This window comes from Oncorhynchus gorbuscha, linkage group LG19, assembly GCF_021184085.1.
Source record: "Oncorhynchus gorbuscha isolate QuinsamMale2020 ecotype Even-year linkage group LG19, OgorEven_v1.0, whole genome shotgun sequence".
Taxonomy (NCBI): Eukaryota; Metazoa; Chordata; class Actinopteri; order Salmoniformes; family Salmonidae; genus Oncorhynchus; species Oncorhynchus gorbuscha.
In genome coordinates this window covers 42,130,783-42,153,263 of record NC_060191.1, presented here as the reverse complement: position 1 = coordinate 42,153,263, position 22,481 = coordinate 42,130,783, and the positions used below count along the sequence as shown (strand labels likewise).

The following is a 22,481-nucleotide window of genomic DNA, read 5'->3' as shown; positions in this document are numbered from 1 at the left end:
AACCATCAATCACCCCGATCGTATAACTGTCTATAGAAACCCACAGTGTGATCTGCTCTCTGTCTCCCTCTCTCTTCATCTCTGTAGAAGATGCCACTGTGTTCTAATAGTCCATGTTGGTCTCTAAAGCCTTGCAATTTGTTTCTCAGATTGCTCCTGCTCTTGCCATCCTTCCCATCACTCTGACTTTTCCTCACGATTTCTTTCTGGTTTTCGTGCATCCTTAATATTTGCAATGAACCTTTTTACATGAATTTTGTAATTCATTCATTCTGGGAGGCCTGCACATCAGATATGTTGTCCAATATCCACAAACATCAATACTTTTTAGTTGACTTACATTATCTTTTTCACTCCTATATCTAAGCTATTAAGTCATTGCTCTCTTACTGTAACTAATGGTGATGCCTCGTACAACCCTGCCATCACCACTGTCTCAACTAATACTGCTACTCCTAATGTTTATTATTCTCCCTGGGCCATGCCTCCATCCCATCCCACCCTTTTAATCTGCTTTGTTGAAAACTTGACAAGTTATATTAAGTCCCCTCAGAATTCCACTACCCCTTTTACTCCACCCGAACACACCCCTGTCCGACACACACTGGCCCCCACCTTTCTGTTATTGATGGCTATTTCGAAGTCTGCATGATAAATACAACACCATGCAGTGATGTGTGGTGCCACTGGGCATGTTTGTGTGTTGTGTTGTGTTGTATTGGGTTGTGTTGTGTTGTATTGTGTTGTGTTGTGTTGGTTACAATGTAACTGACTTATTATGGACAATAACCACTGACTCAGCAAATTAATTATGCACATACCAATTCGTTACATACAATAACAGTAACACTGTGCACACACATGCAGCATATTCCTAAAGAATACCACAACAAAAACGCATTTCATGGAGAAATAGCCACAAATTTGTCCATATCATCAGAATACCAGTTCTGGTATGTAGCACTTTAAAACTAAAATGTCATTCCATTACAGCCTAATACATTGAGAGCCTGTCATAGATAAATATAATTTATATCATATTAAATACATCATATATTATTTGAATATATACCCTTTTTTATGCGTTTATTTAACATTAAATGTGAATAGAGCAGTTCATTTCGGTGACAGTCAGCCTTACAGTCCTGTCTGTGCTGGTTTGTCCCGTCACTCGCAGTTCGGAGCAACCACAGATAGATGGCCTTGTCCCCAGACGGAGATGACATCCATCTACCGCGGTGCATGGTGGGAATGATCTGATCAGGTAAGCTGAAATGAGAGTCTGAGCCGCAAGAACAGGTGAATGATTACTGAATTACTGTAGGACTACTGTTAATGCCGTCGTCTAAATTGATCCGTTATCTTGGTCCCATAATAAACAAATAGTGGATGTTTTCACGCGAACGGTCCAATTAACTTTAATGGGAGCCCAAATAAAAATCGGAGATACGTGACAAAAAGAGGTCGACAACTCGCCAAAAGCTTGGAATTAGCAGCAAGTAGGTTAAAAATAACTTTGTTGATAGTACTCTTGTTAGTGTTAACATCAATGTGTTCTTTGACATGTGGATCATACATTTGTAGTTTCTATGGCTGCATTATATCGCAATGGTCTTCATTTTCTTCTGCATGATTGTAGTATGTCATCAATACATTTATTTGACAAAATTAATGTATTTATTTTGATGAATATATTTTTGTCTGTATTTGTCGTAGCCTACGCAGTATACTTTCCCCTATACAATTTTAAACGCGTTGACGAAGCCACAACAATACACCGGCCTAACCATCTGTTGTTATTGCCTAATGTTATACAAATTCGTAATCCATATAAAACCGTGAAGGCAGACACAGTAGTAGCCTATGGCACAAGTCCTCCTGTACACGGGCACATGTTGTTTATCTGTCTCTGACAGGTGTTGCATTTCTCCCATAGACCTACAGAGGAGCATCCTCTGTCGTAACTGTAGGTCTATCGTAACTGTAGGCCAATTGTAACTGTAGATCTATCGTAACTGTAGGCCAATTGTAACTGTAGATCTATCGCAACTAGGTCTATCGTAACTGTAGGCCTATCGTAACTGTAGGCCTATCGTAACTGTAGGCCAATTGTAACTGTAGATATATCGCAACTAGGTCTATCGTAACTGTAGGCCTATCGTAACTGTAGGCCTATCGTAACTGTAGGCCAATTGTAACTGTAGATATATCGCAACTAGGTCTATCGTAACTCTAGGCCTATCGTAACTGTAGGCCAATTGTAACTGTAGATCTATCGCAACTAGGTCTATCGTAACTGTATGCCTATCGTAACTGTAGGTCTATCGTAGGGCTAACTATTCAGTCATCACATTTATTGCTTTCAATTGATCAGGCCCTCCTGAATCTCACCACCAATTGTATGATATAGAATTTCAGGCACAACACAAAAACTTCAGATGATGTTAAATAGGGTCTAAGCTACAACCTATAACCTATACAAAAATGAAGAGAAAATTTGAGTTTGTGTTTTTAGATAATTGACGTTAAATGTTTTATTATTAATTACAATTTTTTTTTTCAAAATAAATAATCATATATATATTACAAAACAAAAATAAAAACGCAACATGCAACAATTTCTAAGATTTTACTGAGATACATATAAGGAAATCAGTCAATTGAAATAAATTCATTAGGCCCTAGTTTATACATTTAACGACTGGGCAAGGGTGCAGCCATGGGTCAGCCTGGGAGGGCATAGGTCCAACTTTATATGTTGCATTTATATTTTTGTTCAGTATAGTTTGACAACACTATTAGTAAGCTTTTAAATTATATCAAACTCAAAAGTGTATATTTTCCAGTGATGAAGACATTGATGTCTCAAGGTATGGTGGAGTATGCAAAATGGGCCAACTGAGTACGTTTATCTCCTGAATGTTTTAGCATTCATGTTCAGAAAGTCACTTTCTGGCCACTTCTTCCATGGGCAAACATGTCTGGAAATGTACTGTATGTTTAAATCAAAAGTGGTTCTGTCAAAAAGGGATTGAATTGAAATGGATTTACCCAAATATTAAATAAGTTCACCACTCTTTTCAACTTTAGATCCGTTATTGGTCCTTTATAAACTGACTGCAGCATGAGTCCTAATCAATTCCAATGACCACTGTTGTTCACAACTGCCATACGCTGCTCTCCTCCCAGGAGCCACGAGTAAACCGATATCCTTGTGTTAATGTATGGTCTGCTGCAGCTGGCCTGCCTTTTGGTGTTATGCTGATGCAGCCTCGTGCTCAGGCCCAGCATAGCTCACTCTCTTGTTCCCCAAAGACACCTGTTTCTCCTCTTAGGCGCTTGGCTTCACAGCGCAAACCTCCTACTCCCATTAATATTGGTATGGTGAAAGGGTGATCAGAGGTCTTTTATGCTCAGGCTGCCCATCTGGTCTCCGAGAAGCCAACCTTTTTAAACATATTTTTTGAGGCCATCCCCTGTAGCCGTGCTGCAAGATGCTTCAACATGTTATTACCACAGAGAGCAAGGACCGTGAAATAGAACACCCAACCAGAAATAGAACACCCAACCAGAAATTGAACACCCAACCAGAAATTGAACACCCAACCAGAAATTGAACACCCAACCAGAAATTGAACACCCAACCAGAAATAGAACACCCAACCAGAAATAGAACACCCACTACTATGTTTTATTTGTATCTGTACCAGATCAGGGTTGATATTGTTGTGGGTTTTCATCTAATGTCAGAACTGCACTCCAACCAGACCTTTTCTCTCTGGGCCTGTTCTCATTGTACTACACATCCCACTCCAACCATATGATCAGACCTTTTCTCTCTGGGCACGTTCTCATTGTACTACACATCCCACTCCAACCATATGATCAGACCTCTTCTCTCTGGGCCTGTTCTCATTGTACTACACATCCCACTCCAACCATATGATCAGACCTTTTCTCTCTGGGCCTGTTCTCATTGTACTACACATCCCACTCCAACCATATGATCAGACCTCTTCTCTCTGGGCCTGTTCTCATTGTACTACACATCCCACTCCAACCCTATGATCAGACCTTTTCTCTCTGGGCCTGTTCTCATTGTACTACACATCCCACTCCAACCCTATGATCAGACCTTTTCTCTCTGGGCCTGTTCTCATTGTACACACTCCAACCATATGATCATCCATTGTACTACACATCCCACTCCAACCATATGATCACATTGTACTACACATCCCACTCCAACCTATGATCAGACCTTTTCTCTCTGGGCCTGTTCTCATTGTACTACACATCCCACTCCAACCCCTCAATGTGGCATGAAGGCCCACTGACCAGGAAGTAGGCTACATCATGTGTTATGACTTGATTCGGCTCCAGGCTTTATGCCTTCGGGCTCACAGAGCAACATCACACCGTTGTCCCAGGATGTGTTTTACATACAGTACAGTCCCATAGGTGTCTGTATTGGCTATTCACTGTTTCCTTTGACTGCCAGAATGCATAGTGATTGTGGTTATGAAAGTTTGCATAAAAAATACCCAGGCAGATCAGGTCAGCATGCTGTTGTCATTGGTGACACCCCCCTGTGGTGGTAAACATAGGCTACACTTGTAGTTTTGCACTTTGCACGGAACATTTTATGTTCTGATAAGACATTTTGTTTTGTAAAACAGCTATAGGACAAATAAAATGGATTGTTGTCATTATGGTAGGCTTGTGTGTTATTAGTTTGGTTAGAAGTGACTTATCCCCTCTCCTTTCTCCTCTGTGTGTTTGTCTTTGTGTGTCTAGGGGCTGCTGTTTGTGAGACATCCCAGTTCAGTACCAGCTGTATTTTACTGTAAATCACTAGTCACAAGTCTCTTTAGCGTACTGTCAGTGGTAAAAGGATAGTTGCATTTGTAAAGCTAGTTGGTTAGCCAGCACATTGTCATAGTCCAACACAACATTGTTTACTGTGGAGTGTTGCCATTAGCCATATTATTAATTCCATGCTGCCATTAATTCCATGCTGCCATTAATTCCATGCTGCCATTAATTCCATGCTGCCATTAATTCCATGCTGCCATTGAACAGCGCTGTTGGACCTTTATTCACTTGGTATGTTCCATGCATATATACTGAGTGTACAAAACATTAAGAACGCCTGCTCTTTCCATGACAGACTGACCAGGTGAACTCAGGTGAAAGCTATGATCTCTCGTTGATGTCACTTGTTAAACCCACTTCAATCCGTGTAGATGAAGGGGAGGAGACAGGTTAAAGAAGGGTTTTTAAGCCTTGAGACATGGATTTTCTATGTGTGCCATTCAGGGGGTGAAGTAGTAAGTGTCAGGCGCAATGGTTTGAGTTAAGAACTGGAACGCTGCTGGGTTTTTCACACTCAACAGTTTCCTGGTTTCCTGTGTGTATCAAGAATGGTCCACTATCCGAAGGACATCTGGACAACTTGACATAACTGTGGAGTCAACATGGGCTGGCATCTCTGTGGAATGCGTTCTACACCTTGTATAGTCCATATGACCATGTACAAGTATTTTTTTAAATGGTGAAACCTCCCCTTCTTCCTCCTCCATCCAGGGTTGAGCTGAGAGTGGCACCATGTTGTCGGGGGAGGAGATTCTGTGCAGCACGCGGCAAGTGATCGCGGGCCTGGAGGCGCTTCGTGGCGAGAACCACACCCTCCTGGACGACCTGCAGAAGGCGCTGGAGGGCCGGCCGGTGGCCGACAGTGGCAGTGTGGAGCAGGAGAAGAGTGGGATCATCCGCCAGTCTCTGGAGAGGATAGAGCTGGGCCTGGGAGAGGCACAGGTGGGATCATACTGGAGATGAGGGAATGTATGGAGATAGTAGAATGCATAAAGACCGCATAATGGGGGAAGTTGTCTTATTGGCTGTATTTTGGCTGTATTTTGGGTGTGTTGTACATGTGTATATATGCACACCTACTTCACTCTCTTTCTCTTTCTATCTATCTTTCTTTCCCTGTACCTCATCCCTCTCCCTCCTCCTCCCCAGGTGATGATGGCTCTGTCGGCTCACCTGGGCTCCCTGGAGGCAGAGAAGCAGAAGCTGCGGACCCAGGTACGGAGGCTGTGCCAGGAGAACCAGTGGCTGAGGGACGAGCTGGCCGGGGCCCAGCAGAGGCTGCAGGACAGGGAGCAGGTGGTGGTCACGCTGGAGGAGCAGAACAGACACCTGCAGTTCATGAGCAGCATCCGCAAGTACGACCAGGAGGAGCCCCCACCGGTATGTCACAGACCACCACAATCAGGGTCATATTCATTAGGCACCAAACAGGAAAAAACTGACTGATACAGTGAGGAACTACCAAAACTTGTCTAATGAGAAATGTTTCGCTACGGTGTGTCTTAATGAATATGACCCACGACATGGTGCATGTGTTTGCCTCATCTTTTATGTTATGACTGAAGCTAAGCTGTTGGTGGCTTATCAGAACAGGTTGATATGTGTTTCTCTGTAAAGTTCATATAGATACTCCCCTCAGCTCTGCACTATAAATCTAGTTATGTTTACTATGTCGACAGGAAGACAAAGAGACGGGCTCCACCAAGGAGTCCCTAGATGACCTTTTTCCCACGGACGAGGAGGAACAGTCACAGAGTACGTGCACTCGTCAAATGAGACGGATATTCTTGTCTATCAATCTGCTGTGCAGACGAGCTATGCATGTATGTGTGCCGGTGTCTCGATGTGTCCCTCTGTGTTGCGTGTTGCATAGTCTGTCACTCACTGTGTGTTTGTATATGTGTATATGCACAATATATTTGCCAGTGAGCATATGTGTCCATGTATGTCTGTGTTCATGTATATTTGTGTGTATGTATGAATGACTCTACCTCCCTCTCCTGTCCCCCAGTATCTCAGCCCCACGGTAGCAGTGTGGCAGCAGCGGCCCAGCAGGGAGGCTATGAGATCCCGGCCCGCCTGAGAACCCTTCATAACCTGGTGATCCAGTACGCCTCCCAGGGCCGCTATGAGGTGGCCGTGCCCCTCTGCAAACAGGCCCTGGAGGACCTGGAGAAGTCCTCAGGCCACAGCCACCCTGATGTGGCCACCATGCTCAACATACTGGCCCTGGTCTACAGGTGATTGGCGCCACGTTAGCCTTGCATAGCCTCGATGCTAGGTCTTGCTGTGGGAGATTTCTGTAGTGTGACTAGTTAAGTTAGCCGTGTGCTAAAGCTAAAGGCTGTTTCGCTCTTCTCTGTAGAGACCAGAACAAGTACAAAGAGGCGGCGAACCTCCTGAATGACGCATTGGCCATCCGGGAGAAAACCCTGGGCATAGATCACCCTGCGGTATGTTCCTCTATAGTCTATAGTGAAGGTCAAGGGTCACCAAAATGGACAAACAGCTAAATAAGATGTCTAAAACATGCATATCTAATGGCTTTCCCCAGCTCAGTGGATAAGCAGCTACAATATGTAACCAGTGGTGTGTAACCCACCTTTTGTGGAAAAATGAAATGAAAATATAGGGAGTGTTTCTTTTTTCACCACTACATCACTGTATGTAACTAACAGTACTGTATTTGTTTATAGGTGGCAGCCACACTCAACAACCTTGCTGTACTGTATGGAAAGAGAGGGAAGTACAAGGAGGCTGAGCCACTGTGTAAGAGAGCCCTGGAGATCAGAGAGAAGGTAATGGGGCGGTAACCTAGCAGCACCGTGACTAGAAACCCTGCCGTCTGATGGACCAATGGCAACTCTGCAAGAATTCTGTACTACATAGCACTGCAACCATACTACATAAAACATTGGGGTCGTTACTCAAAAAAATAATATTACCGATGACTCATTACTTCTTTAAACAATAAATAATTACTTACTACTCCCTGGGGAAAGTAATTTGTTATATTACTTTTGCGTTACACCCCAAAACGTTTCACATTCTCACTCAATGAAAACAATGTTGTGTTTCTAGCAGTGGATAGGTGTTTCTCGCCTGGACACAGTTGACATTTTACTGTTATATTCTTGTAATTGTGTCCTACCAAATCAAAGCAATGGGAGTACTTCCGCGCTGAGAAACTCAATGTTTAAGATGCTTCTCCTATTTTCCAGCTCCCTCACTAAAGCCGTTAGTAGTGTGTGTGCGTGCGTGAACAGGAACTTTGTGAGAGGGCGTCAGATGAAAACCATTAGAATCTGGGGCGGGGGAATTTTAAAAATATATTTTGCTCTGTCACAAATACTTATTTGGATCAGTAACTGTAATAGGAAATGAATGATAACACAAGTAACAACCCAAAAATGTATCAGTAACTGTATTATTTAAATTGGAACAGTAACTCTGTTATATTACTCGTTACCACAAAAAGTAACTTAATTACTGTAACGCATTACTTTGTAATGCGCTACCCTGCACAATGCTTATTACCAAAACCTGCCTGTTGATCTCCCTTCACCCCCCTCCTCTCTTGTTGTCGTGGGCAGGTTTTAGGCATGGACCACCCTGACGTGGCAAAGCAGCTGAACAACCTGGCGCTGCTGTGTCAGAACCAGGGCAAGTACCAGGAAGTGGAGCAGTACTACGAGCGTGCCCTGCACATCTACCAGAGCAGGCTGGGCCCCGACGACACCAACGTGGCCAAGACCAAGAATAACCTGGTGAGGGATGGAGAGGGAGATGGAGGGAGGTGTAAAAAGGGGGAGTGGACATGGTTGGCATGGTCACTGGGCTAGATGATACCATATTATTTGTGTGTATAATATGCTATACTTGGGTAGAAGTGGGGGGCATAGACACACGCATGCAGCTTGGGTCAATCTATCTGAGGTGTGATTGCGCTATTTGTGACTCTAGTATTGCTGTATTTCTGGCTACAGGCTTCATGTTACCTGAAACAAGGGAAGTACAGACAAGCTGAGGCTCTGTATAAAGAGATCCTGACCCTGGCCCATGAAAAAGAATTTGGATCTGTGGATGGTGAGAGCAAAGTCATAATATGCTCTTTGAAACCTGCTCTCAAGGTTCACTAGCATTTTGACCCTAAAAGGGTGTATGTATAGGAATAATAATGTATCTCAGATATGTACTGTAAATAGCTCATCTTAACAGAATGACGCCACTGATGTGTAACCTCTGTGATGTTGGTGTCTCAGGAGAGGTGCGGGATATCTGCGCCCACACGGCAGAGGAGGGCTCCATGCAGGATGGGCTGGGCAGTCTGAAGCGCAGCGGCTCGTTCACCAAACTCCGCGAGTCGATACGCAGGAGCAGCGAGAAGCTGGTCAGGAAGCTGAAAGGAGTCGGAACTCAGGATACCACCCCTCCGACTCCTGGGTAAAGACCAAGTCCTCATTCTGCATGTGTTAGCTCTCAAAATGATGTTCCATTTGTTACTCTCACTCTCTTGTTCTCTCTCAGGATGAAAAGGGCTAATTCTCTGAATGTGCTGAACGTGGGTGCGAGGGAGCGGCAAGAAGCAGCAAGGGTGAGCATCCGTTTCTGGTTTCTGTCTTTTTCTCACATTTCTGTACAATATGATTGTTAGTGTTTATTAATCACCTTTCATTTCATGTGCTTCATATCCTAAGGCATTTCTCTGGCTGTGTGTCATCAAAATCAATGTACTGTGTATGTCATTGTTATACACATACGGTCAGACTAGTCAAGTGTTTTGTATGTTCTTCCAGGGCACCAGCGACCTAACAGAGAACCGAACCCTGAGCTCCAGCACCCAGAGCCTAGCACGGCGAGGGTCCCTCAGCTACACGTCTGAACACTAGCCCCCCCTCCTAACAATCAGGAAGTACTCATACAGCTCTGGCCCCGACTCCACTCTCTGTCTGTGGATTGGCCTCTTGCGCCTACATGGGTCACTCCACCCCTTCCCTGTTTAAATCAAACACTGATCCATTATCAGTTGAGGTTTGTTTACTGCACTATGTTGTAGCTGGGGGAGGCCACTGGTACTCCTTGCCTGCTGTCTGCTAGTTTCATCCCCTGGTGCCCCAGGTCTGGGGTATAGATTAGGATACACACAGCAATGAGGGCTGGTTTTGAGTGACGCAGATGGTATCCATTTCAGACCAGTTTAATCTGGAAATGAAATTACATTTAGCTTTTTTATAATGATTTAGTAATGCTCTGTTGTGACTTACTGTACAAGGAGGGAAATGCTTGAATTCTTCAATGATTGTTCACAATTATGAACATGTTTATTTTTATTAAGGTAGTGTCTGAAGCTATTGGATATTATCTAAATGACTATAGCTATGCATGAAAAAATACCTTATTTATACAATGTGTTTTTAAAAAATGTGTTCCATTCTGATTTTATCTTCTTCTGTTCATGTTTACCAGTGGTTCTCATGTTTTTGGCACTAGATGATTTTAATTCCAAAACACTGATCTGCACAAGCACAATTAAAACAAAGATTTACTAATATACAGTGGGAAGAACAAGTATTTAATACACTGCCGATTTTGCAGGTTTTCCTACTTACAACGCATGTAGAAGTCTGTAATTTTTATCATAGGTACACTTCAACTGTGAGAGACGGAATCTAAAACAAAAATCCAGAAAATCACATTGTATGATTTTTAAGTAATTAATTTGCATTTTATTGCATGACATAAGTATTTGATACATCAGAAAAGCATAACTTAATATTTGGTACAGAAACCTTTGTTTGCAATTACAGAGACCATACGTTTCCTGTAGTTCTTGACCAGGTTTGCACACACTGCAGCAGGGATTTTGGCCCACTCCTCCATACAGACCTTCTCCAGATCCTTCAGGTTTCAGGGCTGTCGCTGGGCAATCGGGACTTTCAGCTCCCTCCAAAGATTTTCTATTGGGTCCAGGTCTGGAGATTGGCTAGGCCACTCCAGGACCTTGAGATGCTTCTTACGGAGCCACTCCTTAGTTGCCCTGGCTGTGTGTTTCGGGTCGTTGTCATGCTGGAAGACCCAGCCACGACCCATCTTCAATGCTCTTACTGAGGGAAGGAGGTTGTTGGCCAAGATCAAGCGATACATGGCCCCATCCATCCTCCCCTCAATACGGTGCAGTAGTTCCTGTCCCCTTTGCAGAAAAGCATCCCCAAAGAATGAAGTTTCCACCTCCATGCTTCACGGTTGGGATGGTGTTCTTGGGGTTGTTACTCATCCTTTTTCTTCCTCCAAACACGGCGAGTAGAGTTTAGACCAAAAAGCTCTATTTTTGTCTCATCAGACCTTCTCCCATTCCTCCTCTGGATCATCCAGATGGTCATTGGCAAACTTCAGACAGGCCTGGACATGCGCTGGCTTGAGCAGGGGGTCCTTGCGTGCGGTGCAGGATTTTAATCCATGACGGCGTAGTGTGTTACTAATGGTTTTCTTTGAGACTGTGGTCCCAGCTCTCTTCAGGTCATTGACCAGGTCCTGCCGTGTAGTTCTGTGCTGATCCCTCACCTTCCTCATGATCATTGATGCCCCACGAGGTGAGAACTTGCATGGAGCCCCGGACCAAGGGTGATTGACCGTCATCTTGAACTTCTTCCATTTTCTAATAATTGCGCCAACAGTTATTGCCTTCTCACCAAGCTGCTTGCCTATTGTCCTGTAGCCCATCCCAGCCTTGTGCAGGTCTACAATTATATCCCTGATGTCCTTACACAGCTCTCTGGTCTTGGCCATTGTGGAGAGGTTGGAGTCTGTGTGATTGAGTGTGTGGACATGTGTCTTTTATACAGGTAACAAGTTCAAACAGGTGCAGTTAATACAGGTAATGAGTGGAGAACAGGGGGGCTTCTTAAAGAAAAACTAGCAGGTCTGTGAGAGCCGGAATTCTTACTGGTTGGTAGGTGATCAAATTCTTATGTCATGCAATAAAATGCTAATTAATTAAAAAATCATAGTGATTTTCTGGATTTTTGTTTTAGATTCCGTCTCACAGTTGAAGTGTACCTATGATAAAAATTACAGACCTCTACATGCTTTGTAAGTAGGAAAACCTGCAAAATCGGCAGTGTATCAAATACTTGTTCTCCCCACTGTATCTAGTGAATGTGATGCACAATCTGTGTGTTGGCTTCCATATTAGGTTATGGTAAAGGACTCTCCTTAGTCCACAATATTACAGCAAAATCTCTACTTCCCAGTCCAGCTGTAGAATGCTAAGTAATCGTCTAAGGCTTGGCATTCTGAAATATGTTTGAACTATGTTTAGCCGATTTCATTATGAGCAGATATGCTTTTTATAAGGGGCTCCCAAGTGGCACAGTCTACGGCACTGCATCTCAGTGCTAGAGGTGTCACTACAGTCCCTGGATAGGGCGTTGTTAGGGTTTGTAAATAAGAATTTGTTCTTAACTGACTTGCCTAGTTAAATAAAACAATGTTGATGTCCCAAAAGTAAAAGCACTACAGTATGTGCCTGTATGTAATCTCTTATTTTTAAATTTGTCTCAGTTTGGGATACATTTACATTTTTGGGGTATAGCTGGCTCCAATTTAAATTCCTTCTGGAACATGTTTTAAAATGATTTGATTTTGTTGATGTGGTCTATGCATCTTATTCAAGATGTTAGCAAGTCAAGAGTAAATATGCAATTTGGAGGGACAAAAAGTGATTGTTAATTCACTGTGGCGGTATTGGCACGTGTTCATTGAAAGAGCTGTAGAGGAGTGACTCATGTAGAAAACCTAGATTGTTAACCCCCATTAAGATGGATTGAAGGCGTTAAATGCAGATTGCGACAAGGTCGCCAGTTCGAATCCCAATGAGTCTTATTTTCCAACCTTAACCACATTTCTCATTTGACGTTCTAAATGACTGAACAGCTTTATAAATGTGGTAATGAAACATGTGGCACCCTCCCTCATGCTGCTGCAGTGGACTAGAAACTGGGATAGGGACCAGAAGGCCACAGGTTCTAATCTTTCCCATGCCCTTTTAATAGTCTACACTGGTCTAAAAAAATACAAATAAAGTGCACAATCCGATAAGGACACAGAATGCATGTTAGAAAGGGGGATAAACTGACAAAAGCACAATAAGGGCTCTATTCAATATGTATCAAGCGTTTCAGATTGAGCCGACATATGCAGTGTTTACCATGAATGCAGTTTTCGCCAACACGGGAACATTGCCTTTACATTTTAATCACGCTGTAACGCTAAACTTCAGCAGTACAGATGAAATAGAATCCTACTCATGTTGAACTCTTGCTGTTACGGAGAGCTTTCTTTGCAGATTGTCAATGTTATTGAAAATGACAAATGTATTTAATATCTGGAAACCATAGCAAACAAATGTCAAATAAAGTATATTGAGTCTCTTCAATCCACTGTGTTCATGCTAGCCTTGTCTGTTTCATGATGTACATCTGCAAATATTTAGAAAAAAGAAAACATGCCCACCGCATGGTAGAAACTGTAAACATGTATTTTTCAGCCTCCAGGCTCATGCAAATATAGACTTTGTAAGAACAGAAACTTCTATGTACAGTAGGATTGAAACAGTGACCTTGTGGGTTTGACTGGGTGATAACATTTCCTCTTAGGCTTGGTGGGCGATCTTCTGCAGCATGTCCTCTGACTAGCTGCTCCAGTGTAAGCAGAGACAGGCCCAACTGGTCCTCCTGGGGGGGAGAGGGGGGGGGGGGGGATTCAGAGAAAAGAGGGGTTAAGGGGAGACCTGGGATACGTTCACTTGGTGAACATTGAAGAACGTTGCAGGTAGAGATGTCATGAATAGATCTGACGTGATTTCTTATTCTACATGTCAGACGGGCATCTCCATAACATTTGTTTCCACAACCTCGGAAACCTGCTAAACATGTCCCTGTACTGAGCAGTACCTGTCTGAAGGGCTGGGCCATCTGGCGTAGGAAGTGTTTGGACAGCTGTACCGTCTCGTCGATGGTCAGGTTGAGGTGCTCCTGAATCCACCGGGGCAGCTTCTCTCGCTTGTCAAGCCCGGGCATAGCGCTGCAACACGAGAGAAAAAAGGATCTTAGGCTTTGTTCCAATTCTCTTCAATACTGATGTGAAGGAACTAGATCACTAACAGCATTATGGAACAACCTGCTGTGAGCGCAGAAATCCACTTGGATATTTTTTATTTACAAAAGGAATTTAGAATTTTTATTAGGATCCCCATTAGCTGACGCCATAACGTCAGCTAATCTTCCTGGGGTCCAACACAGAACTATAAATATATTAAACATTTATTTAAGTAGACAAAAGAAAATGATCAGGGTCGAGTCTGTATCAATGATCAGTGGTAAGAAATGGTCCAACAATTCCTCTCAAACTTCGACACACCAAGTTCCAAAGGTCCTCACCTTGTCTGCGAAGATCAAGCCGTAGTCTGTCTTGCCCCTGATGGCGCGGCCCACACACTGCGCTGCGTGCCGCATGGCGTCAAACGTTAGGAAGTCATTCTCTCTAATCTGGAACTGGTCCCGCAGGTACTCCAGACGAGCCTGGTAGGGATAGACAGAGGGAGGAGAAGGATCATTATTTTGGACAAACAGCCCATTAGGATTAAAGGAAGTAAAGTGTAAGACAAGACAGAGGGATGAAGAGGACATACGCGGAACATAAGAGGAACAGACCAAAACAGTGATTAAAGCAGAAGAGGAGAACAAGGGAAGGATGCTGAACAGAGGAGTTGGACTGACCTTCAGGATCCGGCTCTGTGTGTAAACGTAAGGCACTCCGAACATGATCACCACACGGCCAAAATGGTGGACTGAGGGAGACAGTTTCACATCACTCATCTCGTCAAATAACTACAATGAACTGCACATGACCTGTGTTGTAACTTTGGCGGGCATTTTGTTTTGCAAATTAGCCTGAAGGAGACTATACAACTGCTACAGGAGCTAAAAACACTCACCAAAGTCGATTCCCTCAGGCACAACAGATAAGAGGTCACAGGTTGTCTTCTGTCGTTGAGTCTAAGACAATCAAAGAAAGGGTCTCCTGACCTCCTGGTAATTTCTCCAAAGCCATGCTGGTCTCTGCTGCGTCTGGGGTCTCAATGAAGATCAGCTTGTTCCTCTGGACGTTCTCCAAGATGCCCTACAGACAGAGACACACCGGGATAGGACAATCGGACAACGTTTACTCAATTTTCAGATTACTACCCTTCAAAAAAAATTACATTTCTCCAACTCCAGAATCTATCACCAATATACACATTGGGCACAATTCTAGCTGCTGCCAATAAAATGCTAACATTCTGTATACTGAACAAAAGTATAAAACGCAACATGCAACAATTAAATAAATTCATTGGGCCCTAATCTATGGATTTCACATGACTAGGAATACAGATAATTGGTTGGTCACAGACACACCCCCCCCCCCCCACCAAAAAAAGGTAGTGGCGTGGGTCAGAAAACCTGTCAGTATCTGGTGTGACCATGTGTCGTGCTGCATGAGGCAAATCTCCTTCGCATAGAGTTCATCAGGCTGTTGATTGTGGCCTGTGGAATGTTGTCCCACTCCTCTATGGCTGTGCGTAGTTGCTGGATAACAATCACTAACCAAAATCTTAATGTGTCTCAAACTTGGAGGTCATGGCCACCTGCTCGTTCCCCCTCCCCACCACCTGAAAGAGGAAGAGCTCAGTGTCACCCCCTTACATGCTTTCTGAAGCTCAGCATAGCTTGAATTAACCACTCCGATCATATCACGTAGACTGTTTCTGCGGTTACTCACAAGAGGGCAAAGGCAGGTGCGTGCCAGCGTCATGGTGAAGGATGCCGTGGTAACAGGCCGGAAGTCCAGGATTCGGGGGTAAATGTCCAACGGTGAAAGGGTCTGTGGGTAGAAACATGATCAGAAGTAGACATCCACAGGGTAGGATAGCAGAGCCAACACACAGCCAAGGGATCTAGTGTGCGGATCAATGGCGTGAGGTGATGATTATACTCCTGAACTGACTGCTGAAGACACCTACAGGCAAAATAATATAACTATTGTACTTCTTTACATTTGTTTGCATCGTATGAACTCTGTCATTCGTAATGGTGGTAAAAAATTGATAAAGTACTGAGAAACAAAGAAAATGCATGTGTCCCTCATTAACACATCTACATAGACAAGATACAGCACTAAGTTTACAAATAGCACCCGAGCCTGACTGCATTGGAATGTGAGTGGCCACATCTTGGGCAGATGAGACCATCAGCAGGTGGCTTATAATCACTGATTAGTGGCTAGGTCACAGGTAATCTAGGAACAGGAGAGAGAGATTACCCAAGACGTAATGATGACAGACTGGAAGCGCTCAAACACAGGCTTGATGGCAATGGAAGGATCCATACAGCTGAAGGGAGAGCAGAGCCAGGGTTAGAAGTAGATCCCAGATAAAAAAGCGTAAACAGACACACGTCGGTGTTTTTTTAATGCACTAGCCCATAAAATAAGTCTGTTTAATATCTGAAACTACATGAATGCCTGGACATGGATTTTTGCAACATATAATATGTTCCCGTTTCTTTCAAATAGATCCCAAATAAGATGAATGCCAAATCAATTCTTATGATTGCATTTAAACTATCCAATGACAAAATGAGTATCTAAGCAGAGTGTATACATGAGTCATTCACTTGCATCCTAATGGATTATTTCACCCTTGGCTCTTGCAGTGGTACAACATCTCATCCATCAATAACACACCGTTCTGCCGGCAAAACAAAATATGAACCGCACCTGAAGTGCAGAACGGGGTGAGCAATGGTGGGGGTTCGGTCTTCAAAGGGTTCAAATGATGATGGTGAATCCTGAGGGTGGAAGATGGCAAGGAACGGACAAAGAAAGTAAATAACCACAGAGCTGTAGCCGTGTAGAGGTAACATAGACACAGTCAGCCTAGGGAGATTCAGTACCTTTGCTGTAAGTGCTGACCAGAGTGGCAAAGTTGGAGATGAGGGTGATGGCTGAGAAGTCTGCGATGTCAGCTCTCGAAAGTCCTCAGCAACGAACGCAACCTCTCGGCACAGAATCTAGAGAAACAAATAGATATGTAATATAAGGAGTGATTTATTTCGATGTTCCCAAGAGACATAATCCACGATGAAGTCTTAAGTCTAGGAGCATTCCTTCTGCATTCCCTGGTGGATGGAGTTTGGCCATTCCATTGGTCCTAAAATAGAAATCTCCATGGTCCTAAAGTGGAAATCTCCACAAACCAAGGGCACCAGGCTATACAAAGCTAACACAAAAGTACTGTAGAAGTCACGTGAGAGGCTTGCGGTCAATGCAAACCTTCTCGAAGATGTCTTTGAGGAACTGGGGAGCGCTCTCCTGCATTACATGGTGAATCCTCAGCCTGGACTTCAGGTACTCCAGGAAACGCTTCATGAAGCCCACAAAGTGCTCTGCCGTGCGGATGCTGCCAGGCACAGCCTCTGGAGGCGGAGGGGGGGAAAGACGTAAAAAAAGACAGTGCGGGGGTGGGAGGACAGGTTATAGAAAGGAAAAGATGGATGCATGAAACCCTGTTTGAGCATAAATCGATACAAATATGAACAAATATTCAATAACTGGGTTGTTTGACTGGACTCCAGGGGGCTAACCTTGAAGGATCTCATCTGGCAACACGGGATTGGACATGTAGATGTCAGTCTCCCTGGCAACGTTGGCCTCTTTCAGCCCCCCCCACCAATTGTCTATATTCCTCTTTCAGTTTGGCTGCATCTGTCTCCTTTATCCTACAGCAGAGGACAAGCGGTTAAGATGACGTCACAAGACTCTTCACTCCTGGGGCAAGAACAACAAACTGGTTGAGTCGGTCTTATTAGACTCCTTGTACATTCTCCTTTGTACACAGAAAATGTTAGTGCATCTAGTGCTGCTCTCCACTAGACCCCTGAGCGGATGACCTTACTTGAGAATGGTATTCTGTAGGGTCTCCACGTTGGCCTGACTGCGGTCCAGAGTCCTCCTGGTGATGTTGACACTCATGGAGTCGATGACACGTTGTCTGAGGAAGAGGATGGAATATCAGCTTGTGGAGGCTTGAAACAGTGGGTTACTTACAGAAATGGGAAAGAAACAGGTGTATGTCCTTACCGATGTTAAGTGCTTCGTCAAAAACAACCACTGATTTATTGGAGCTCCTTTGAGACGAGGTCTGCAATCTTTGGGTCCAGGAGGTAGTGGTAACTGTAAACTATGATGTTGGCATGGAGGATCTGTATGTGTTAAGGAAGGAAAAACATTCTCACTTGTCCATCTCCTTCATACAGTAATGCCAGAGAGTTTCTAAACCCAGAGGCGCAACATAGCAAGAATTCCGGGAACGGTTGCGAAACAGACCAAGCAGACCAGGCCAGGGTTTGAGAAGTCAATGAGAGAAGTGAAAAGTTGTTACTTGTTAATTTTCTCAAAATGTAAAAGGCACAACCTAGATCCGAGCAAGTGTCTTAAGTAGTTAAATGTTATTACTCCAACTTTGTGAAAGTAAACTGACACATTTTCATTTTTGTCAAAAACAACTTTATATCGAAAGTATATTGCCTAAAAGGGTGATCGGAGATTTCTATTGGAGAATCAGTTTCTGCCCATCTTCATACTGTACCGTCATTAGTAATGCTGTCAAATATAACATGCTACAAAAACAATTGTAAAAGAAAAACATCAGAAGCCATGACAAAGGGCTATTCTTACCGAATATCGTGCTAGGTAGTAGGGGCACCAACCTTTCCTCTGCCCAAAGTCCTTCATATCGTCCAGGTTTTAGACTCCAGCTGGGAGGGGCACCTGCTTTCCCATAGCTTCAAACTCCTAAAGCAGATAGTCAGTCAGACAGATAGTGGCATGGAAGTCTCCAGATCACCGTTGGGCGCAGATGTATGACGCTGTCAGGCTGTGACATTTCCCATCCATCTCCTTCCCAAAGCGTAACGAGCTCACCTGAACACAAAGAATCATGCAATTTGGACCATGACATGGACAACAAAAATATTTGCTATTTTGACCACACACAAATGTGTTTGAAGAGTGTTACAGGACCATGGTTAGTGGGTGTCATCGTGAAGTTATAATGTCGGCAGTGTACTGACTGCTAGGGCCGGGCAATAAAGTTGTCTACCGTGACCCTTTACAGACAGAACGCAGTACAGTAACATGTCGATAACTGATCACTTTTCAAAAGCGTCTGTACCTTTTCAAATAAACATTGCCATTTATGGTAGGGTGAATAGATGTGCTTTCTTTCAACTAAATGTCTAGGTAAGTTGCAATATTTAATTAACTTTAAAGTACAATTTCTTTAGGAAAGAATGATCTACGGGTGGGCAGCAGGCAGGCTAGGATTGACTGTTCTGGTCACATACTGATGGAAGTCAGTCCCGCTTCAAAAGCGGCATTACTTTACAGACAAATAAAATGTCATTCATGTCTCCAAAGAAGGTTTTGTGTCAGCTTTTAAAAAGCTGTAGTGTAGCCTACCCTAACAGACAAACAAACATGTCGTAGCAGAGGTGCTTCTAATGGGCCACTAACCATTATATCTGAAAAGGGCCACTAACCATTATATCTGAAAAGGGCCATCGATACAGGCTATACTGGAAGCCTACTGTCATTTCATATTATGAGACAAAAACACACCCACCCACTCATAAACGAAGAGTAGCCTACCCCGTGCTGGCAAGACTGGCCTCAAGATACCCCCTGTATCCCAGCGACATTGGTCCCATAAATAGCTTAAACTACGATATTCTACACGCAACAGACTGAACACACACACACACACACACACACACACACACACACACACACACACACACGGGTCATTAGCAAAGAGAAAGAGCAGGCAGGCCAGCACGAGAGAAAGACAGGAGGGGCCGTGAGCATATGTCTTGGTAATCTGCATCTTGCAATGTCTTGTCTTGCATGCCTCGCAAATTCACCAAAGTAGCCTAAAGTTAGTCTCTTCCTCTCTGGTTTTATTTAAATTACACAACCTTGCCCAGGTCTTTATAGCCATATAAATCTTGTTAGGCTATACCACAAAATAAATAATGTTTTGTGATAACTGCACTGTGATTTTAATTATGTGGGGGGAAATTTTGGTTTGTTCTTCTTAATGTTAAGGATTCCAACTTTGTTTAAACGTTCACATCCCTAATGGAATCCATGTTTGATTTGGAGGGGTGATAGTAGTAGCATCTAATATTGGATTTAATTATTTCATGGGCACCGCTCGGTGATGCAAACGACTCCTTCCCCAACAGAACAGTCCACGGATATACCCTCCAACGTGGAAAAAGCAATGACAAACAGGCAGACACCAGTCAGTATACTGTATGTTTCAAGGATTGGGATTGTTAAGCCCACAGACCTCCATTGATTGAGGTCTATAAATGTGCTATTGGCACTCCTACCTCGGGGTGAACACAGGTTTTTTCGAGAGGAGTTGTTCTTCTCTCCCGTCTCCTTAGAATAGAACTCTGGAAGCTTCCTCAACCACCTGATGGAGAAGGGAGCAACATGGCATCAGAGAAGGGGCTGAGAAACATATGTTCTTCAAGGACTGGGGAGCACACACGAAGGTGTAGGAGAAATCACCTTCTCTATCTCAGGAACAGTAGATCAGCTTTGTGACTTCAAGCGGATACTCCTGTCAAAGAGAGACCACTGTTTAAGTGTACTGTCAAAATGGTCCAATTGAGTCCTGACGGAGAAACTGACATATCTTGACTCACCCGCTGATATGCAACAATCAATGACGGAAAACCATCTCTCTTCTCAGTTCCCGATGGCATCTCCAGAACACCATGTCCCTTTGGATAAGCAATGTGTTACCATCATGCATATGGCCATAATATTAGGATAGAGTTACAACAACTGGCATGTTGCTGGGTCTCTCCAGTTACCTTGGCATCCAGGGTCGTCTTGAGTTCCAACATGTTGGAATATTGCTCTGGGTAAATGTAGTCATAAAGAAACTAGACTAACAACCCTTCGATGTTGAGCCTAGAATAAAAGGTATTACAATTTATTAAGTGAAATAGTAAGGGCCTTTTAGCCAGGTAACGTTCACTAGCAAAACACAGCTATGACAGCACGTACCATTAGCTAAATCAAAGAAACCTATAACTACCTAGCTGACGCCCATATCCATCTGTGGCTAAATTGGTTCCAACAGACATTGCATGGTGCAATGTTTACAGTTTAACCAGCTAGCTAGCGTATGATAGCCAACTGCAAGCTATGTTAGCAAAGAGCGGACTTAGTAACGTTTACTAGCTAACGTTACGTGCGCTAGCTAGCTAACTTTGTCCTGTCTGATAATATCTCTGCCACGAGCACTCACTTCATTTCGGTAGGATTTTTTGCAGCGATGAGCAAGCAGCTTCTTTGGGTCAGGCACTTTTTAATTTTTTTCAATAAACGCCTAGTAATATTTTTTAAATAAACGCCTAGTTAACTTACTGGCTAAACAAAACCCTTCAATTAGCTAGCTATGTCCCACACGTTAGATTTATTCACACATTCTCCATCTACACTTCTACACTTCTACACAAAGGCCCTTTGCTTCTCTGATTGGTTGCAGAATTGTGAGCTTGTCATTTGGTCTTCTCTGATTGGGTTTTTATGCGTTCCTCAATGGAAATACATACCGTTTCTTTAATCAGACCTCACTAGTCAAATATCGAGTTCAATTTTGACCTGAATTGCATTGGTTGTGCATTGTGGTTGTGGCTGGATATTTTCCCCTCGGGTCGGGGATCATTTTATAATTTTAGCTAACCCTAACCCTTTTCCTAACTTTGTTTTAATTGTCCTAAACCTGCCAATGTAATTTTCCTAACCTGCTACGATACTTCTGCTTGTCAAAACCGTCAGACCTGCCTGAGAGCAGTGTGGGTATCCACTAATGCGATGCAGCCAGCCAGGGAGGTTCAGAGAACTTCATAAAACCAAGCAAAAAGAAAACTGAAGTACTGAAGTACAAAGATTTACCTGAACAGAATATTATATTTATATTCAACATGAGCAGATGGTATTGTCATAATAGTAGTAAAGGTACTGTACTATGTTTTTCATTTGACAAGTTGTAATATAGAGTGGGATAAAAACAAAAATACATTAAGTATCACTCCATCAAGGGAAATATGGTATTATTTCTAACAAAGATATCTACATATATTTCAGGCCTTTGTATCCCTGGAGATAATCAACATTCACGTAAACTTTACAGTTTGAAAACATACTGTACCTTGTCCAAAAATTGTACTAGAGGTGTCACTACAGACCCTGGTTCAATTCCAGAAGGTATTACAAGTGGCCGTGACAGGGAGTCCTATAGGATGGTGCATAATTGGCCCAGTGTTGGCTGGAGTAGGCCATCATTGTAAATAGGAATTTGTTCTTAACTGACTTGCCAAATCAAATAATTTAAATGCATTCCAGGTGACTACCTCATGAATCTGGTTGAGAGAATGCCAAGAGTGTGCAAAGCTGTCATCAAGGCCAAGGGTGGTTACTTTGAA

General features: G+C 43.4%; 1 protein-coding gene and 1 pseudogene across 2 annotated transcripts; one reads left to right on the top strand and one right to left on the bottom strand.

Annotated features, from left to right (window-relative positions):
- Positions 1 to 1,144: 1,144 nt before the first annotated feature.
- Positions 1,145 to 10,516, top strand: LOC124006345 (kinesin light chain 1-like). 2 transcript variants are annotated; one of them, XM_046316316.1, is made up of 12 exons: positions 1,145 to 1,264; positions 5,587 to 5,817; positions 6,025 to 6,255; positions 6,555 to 6,630; positions 6,887 to 7,115; positions 7,241 to 7,328; positions 7,572 to 7,673; positions 8,469 to 8,642; positions 8,862 to 8,961; positions 9,138 to 9,318; positions 9,403 to 9,469; positions 9,672 to 10,516. In XM_046316316.1, the coding sequence occupies exons 2-12, from the start codon at positions 5,608 to 5,610 to the stop codon at positions 9,762 to 9,764; spliced, it is 1,551 nt and encodes a 516-aa protein (XP_046172272.1). In that variant the 5' UTR covers positions 1,145 to 1,264; positions 5,587 to 5,607; the 3' UTR covers positions 9,765 to 10,516. The 2 variants fall into 2 exon arrangements, with proteins under 2 accessions (XP_046172272.1, XP_046172271.1); XM_046316315.1 differs by lacking the exon at positions 1,145 to 1,264 and adding an exon at positions 1,281 to 1,499.
- Positions 10,517 to 13,391: 2,875 nt separating this feature from the next.
- Positions 13,392 to 21,306, bottom strand: LOC124004890 (annotated as a pseudogene).
- Positions 21,307 to 22,481: the final 1,175 nt, after the last annotated feature.

Coding starts and splice junctions, on each gene's coding strand:
- LOC124006345 (XM_046316316.1), top strand. CDS start 5,608: ATGTTGTCGGGGGAGGAGATTCTGTGCAGCACGCGGCAAGTGATCGCG. Junction 6,631..6,886: donor CGAGGAGGAACAGTCACAGA/GTACGTGCACTC, acceptor CCTGTCCCCCAG/TATCTCAGCCCCACGGTAGC. Junction 7,329..7,571: donor TGGGCATAGATCACCCTGCG/GTATGTTCCTCT, acceptor ATTTGTTTATAG/GTGGCAGCCACACTCAACAA.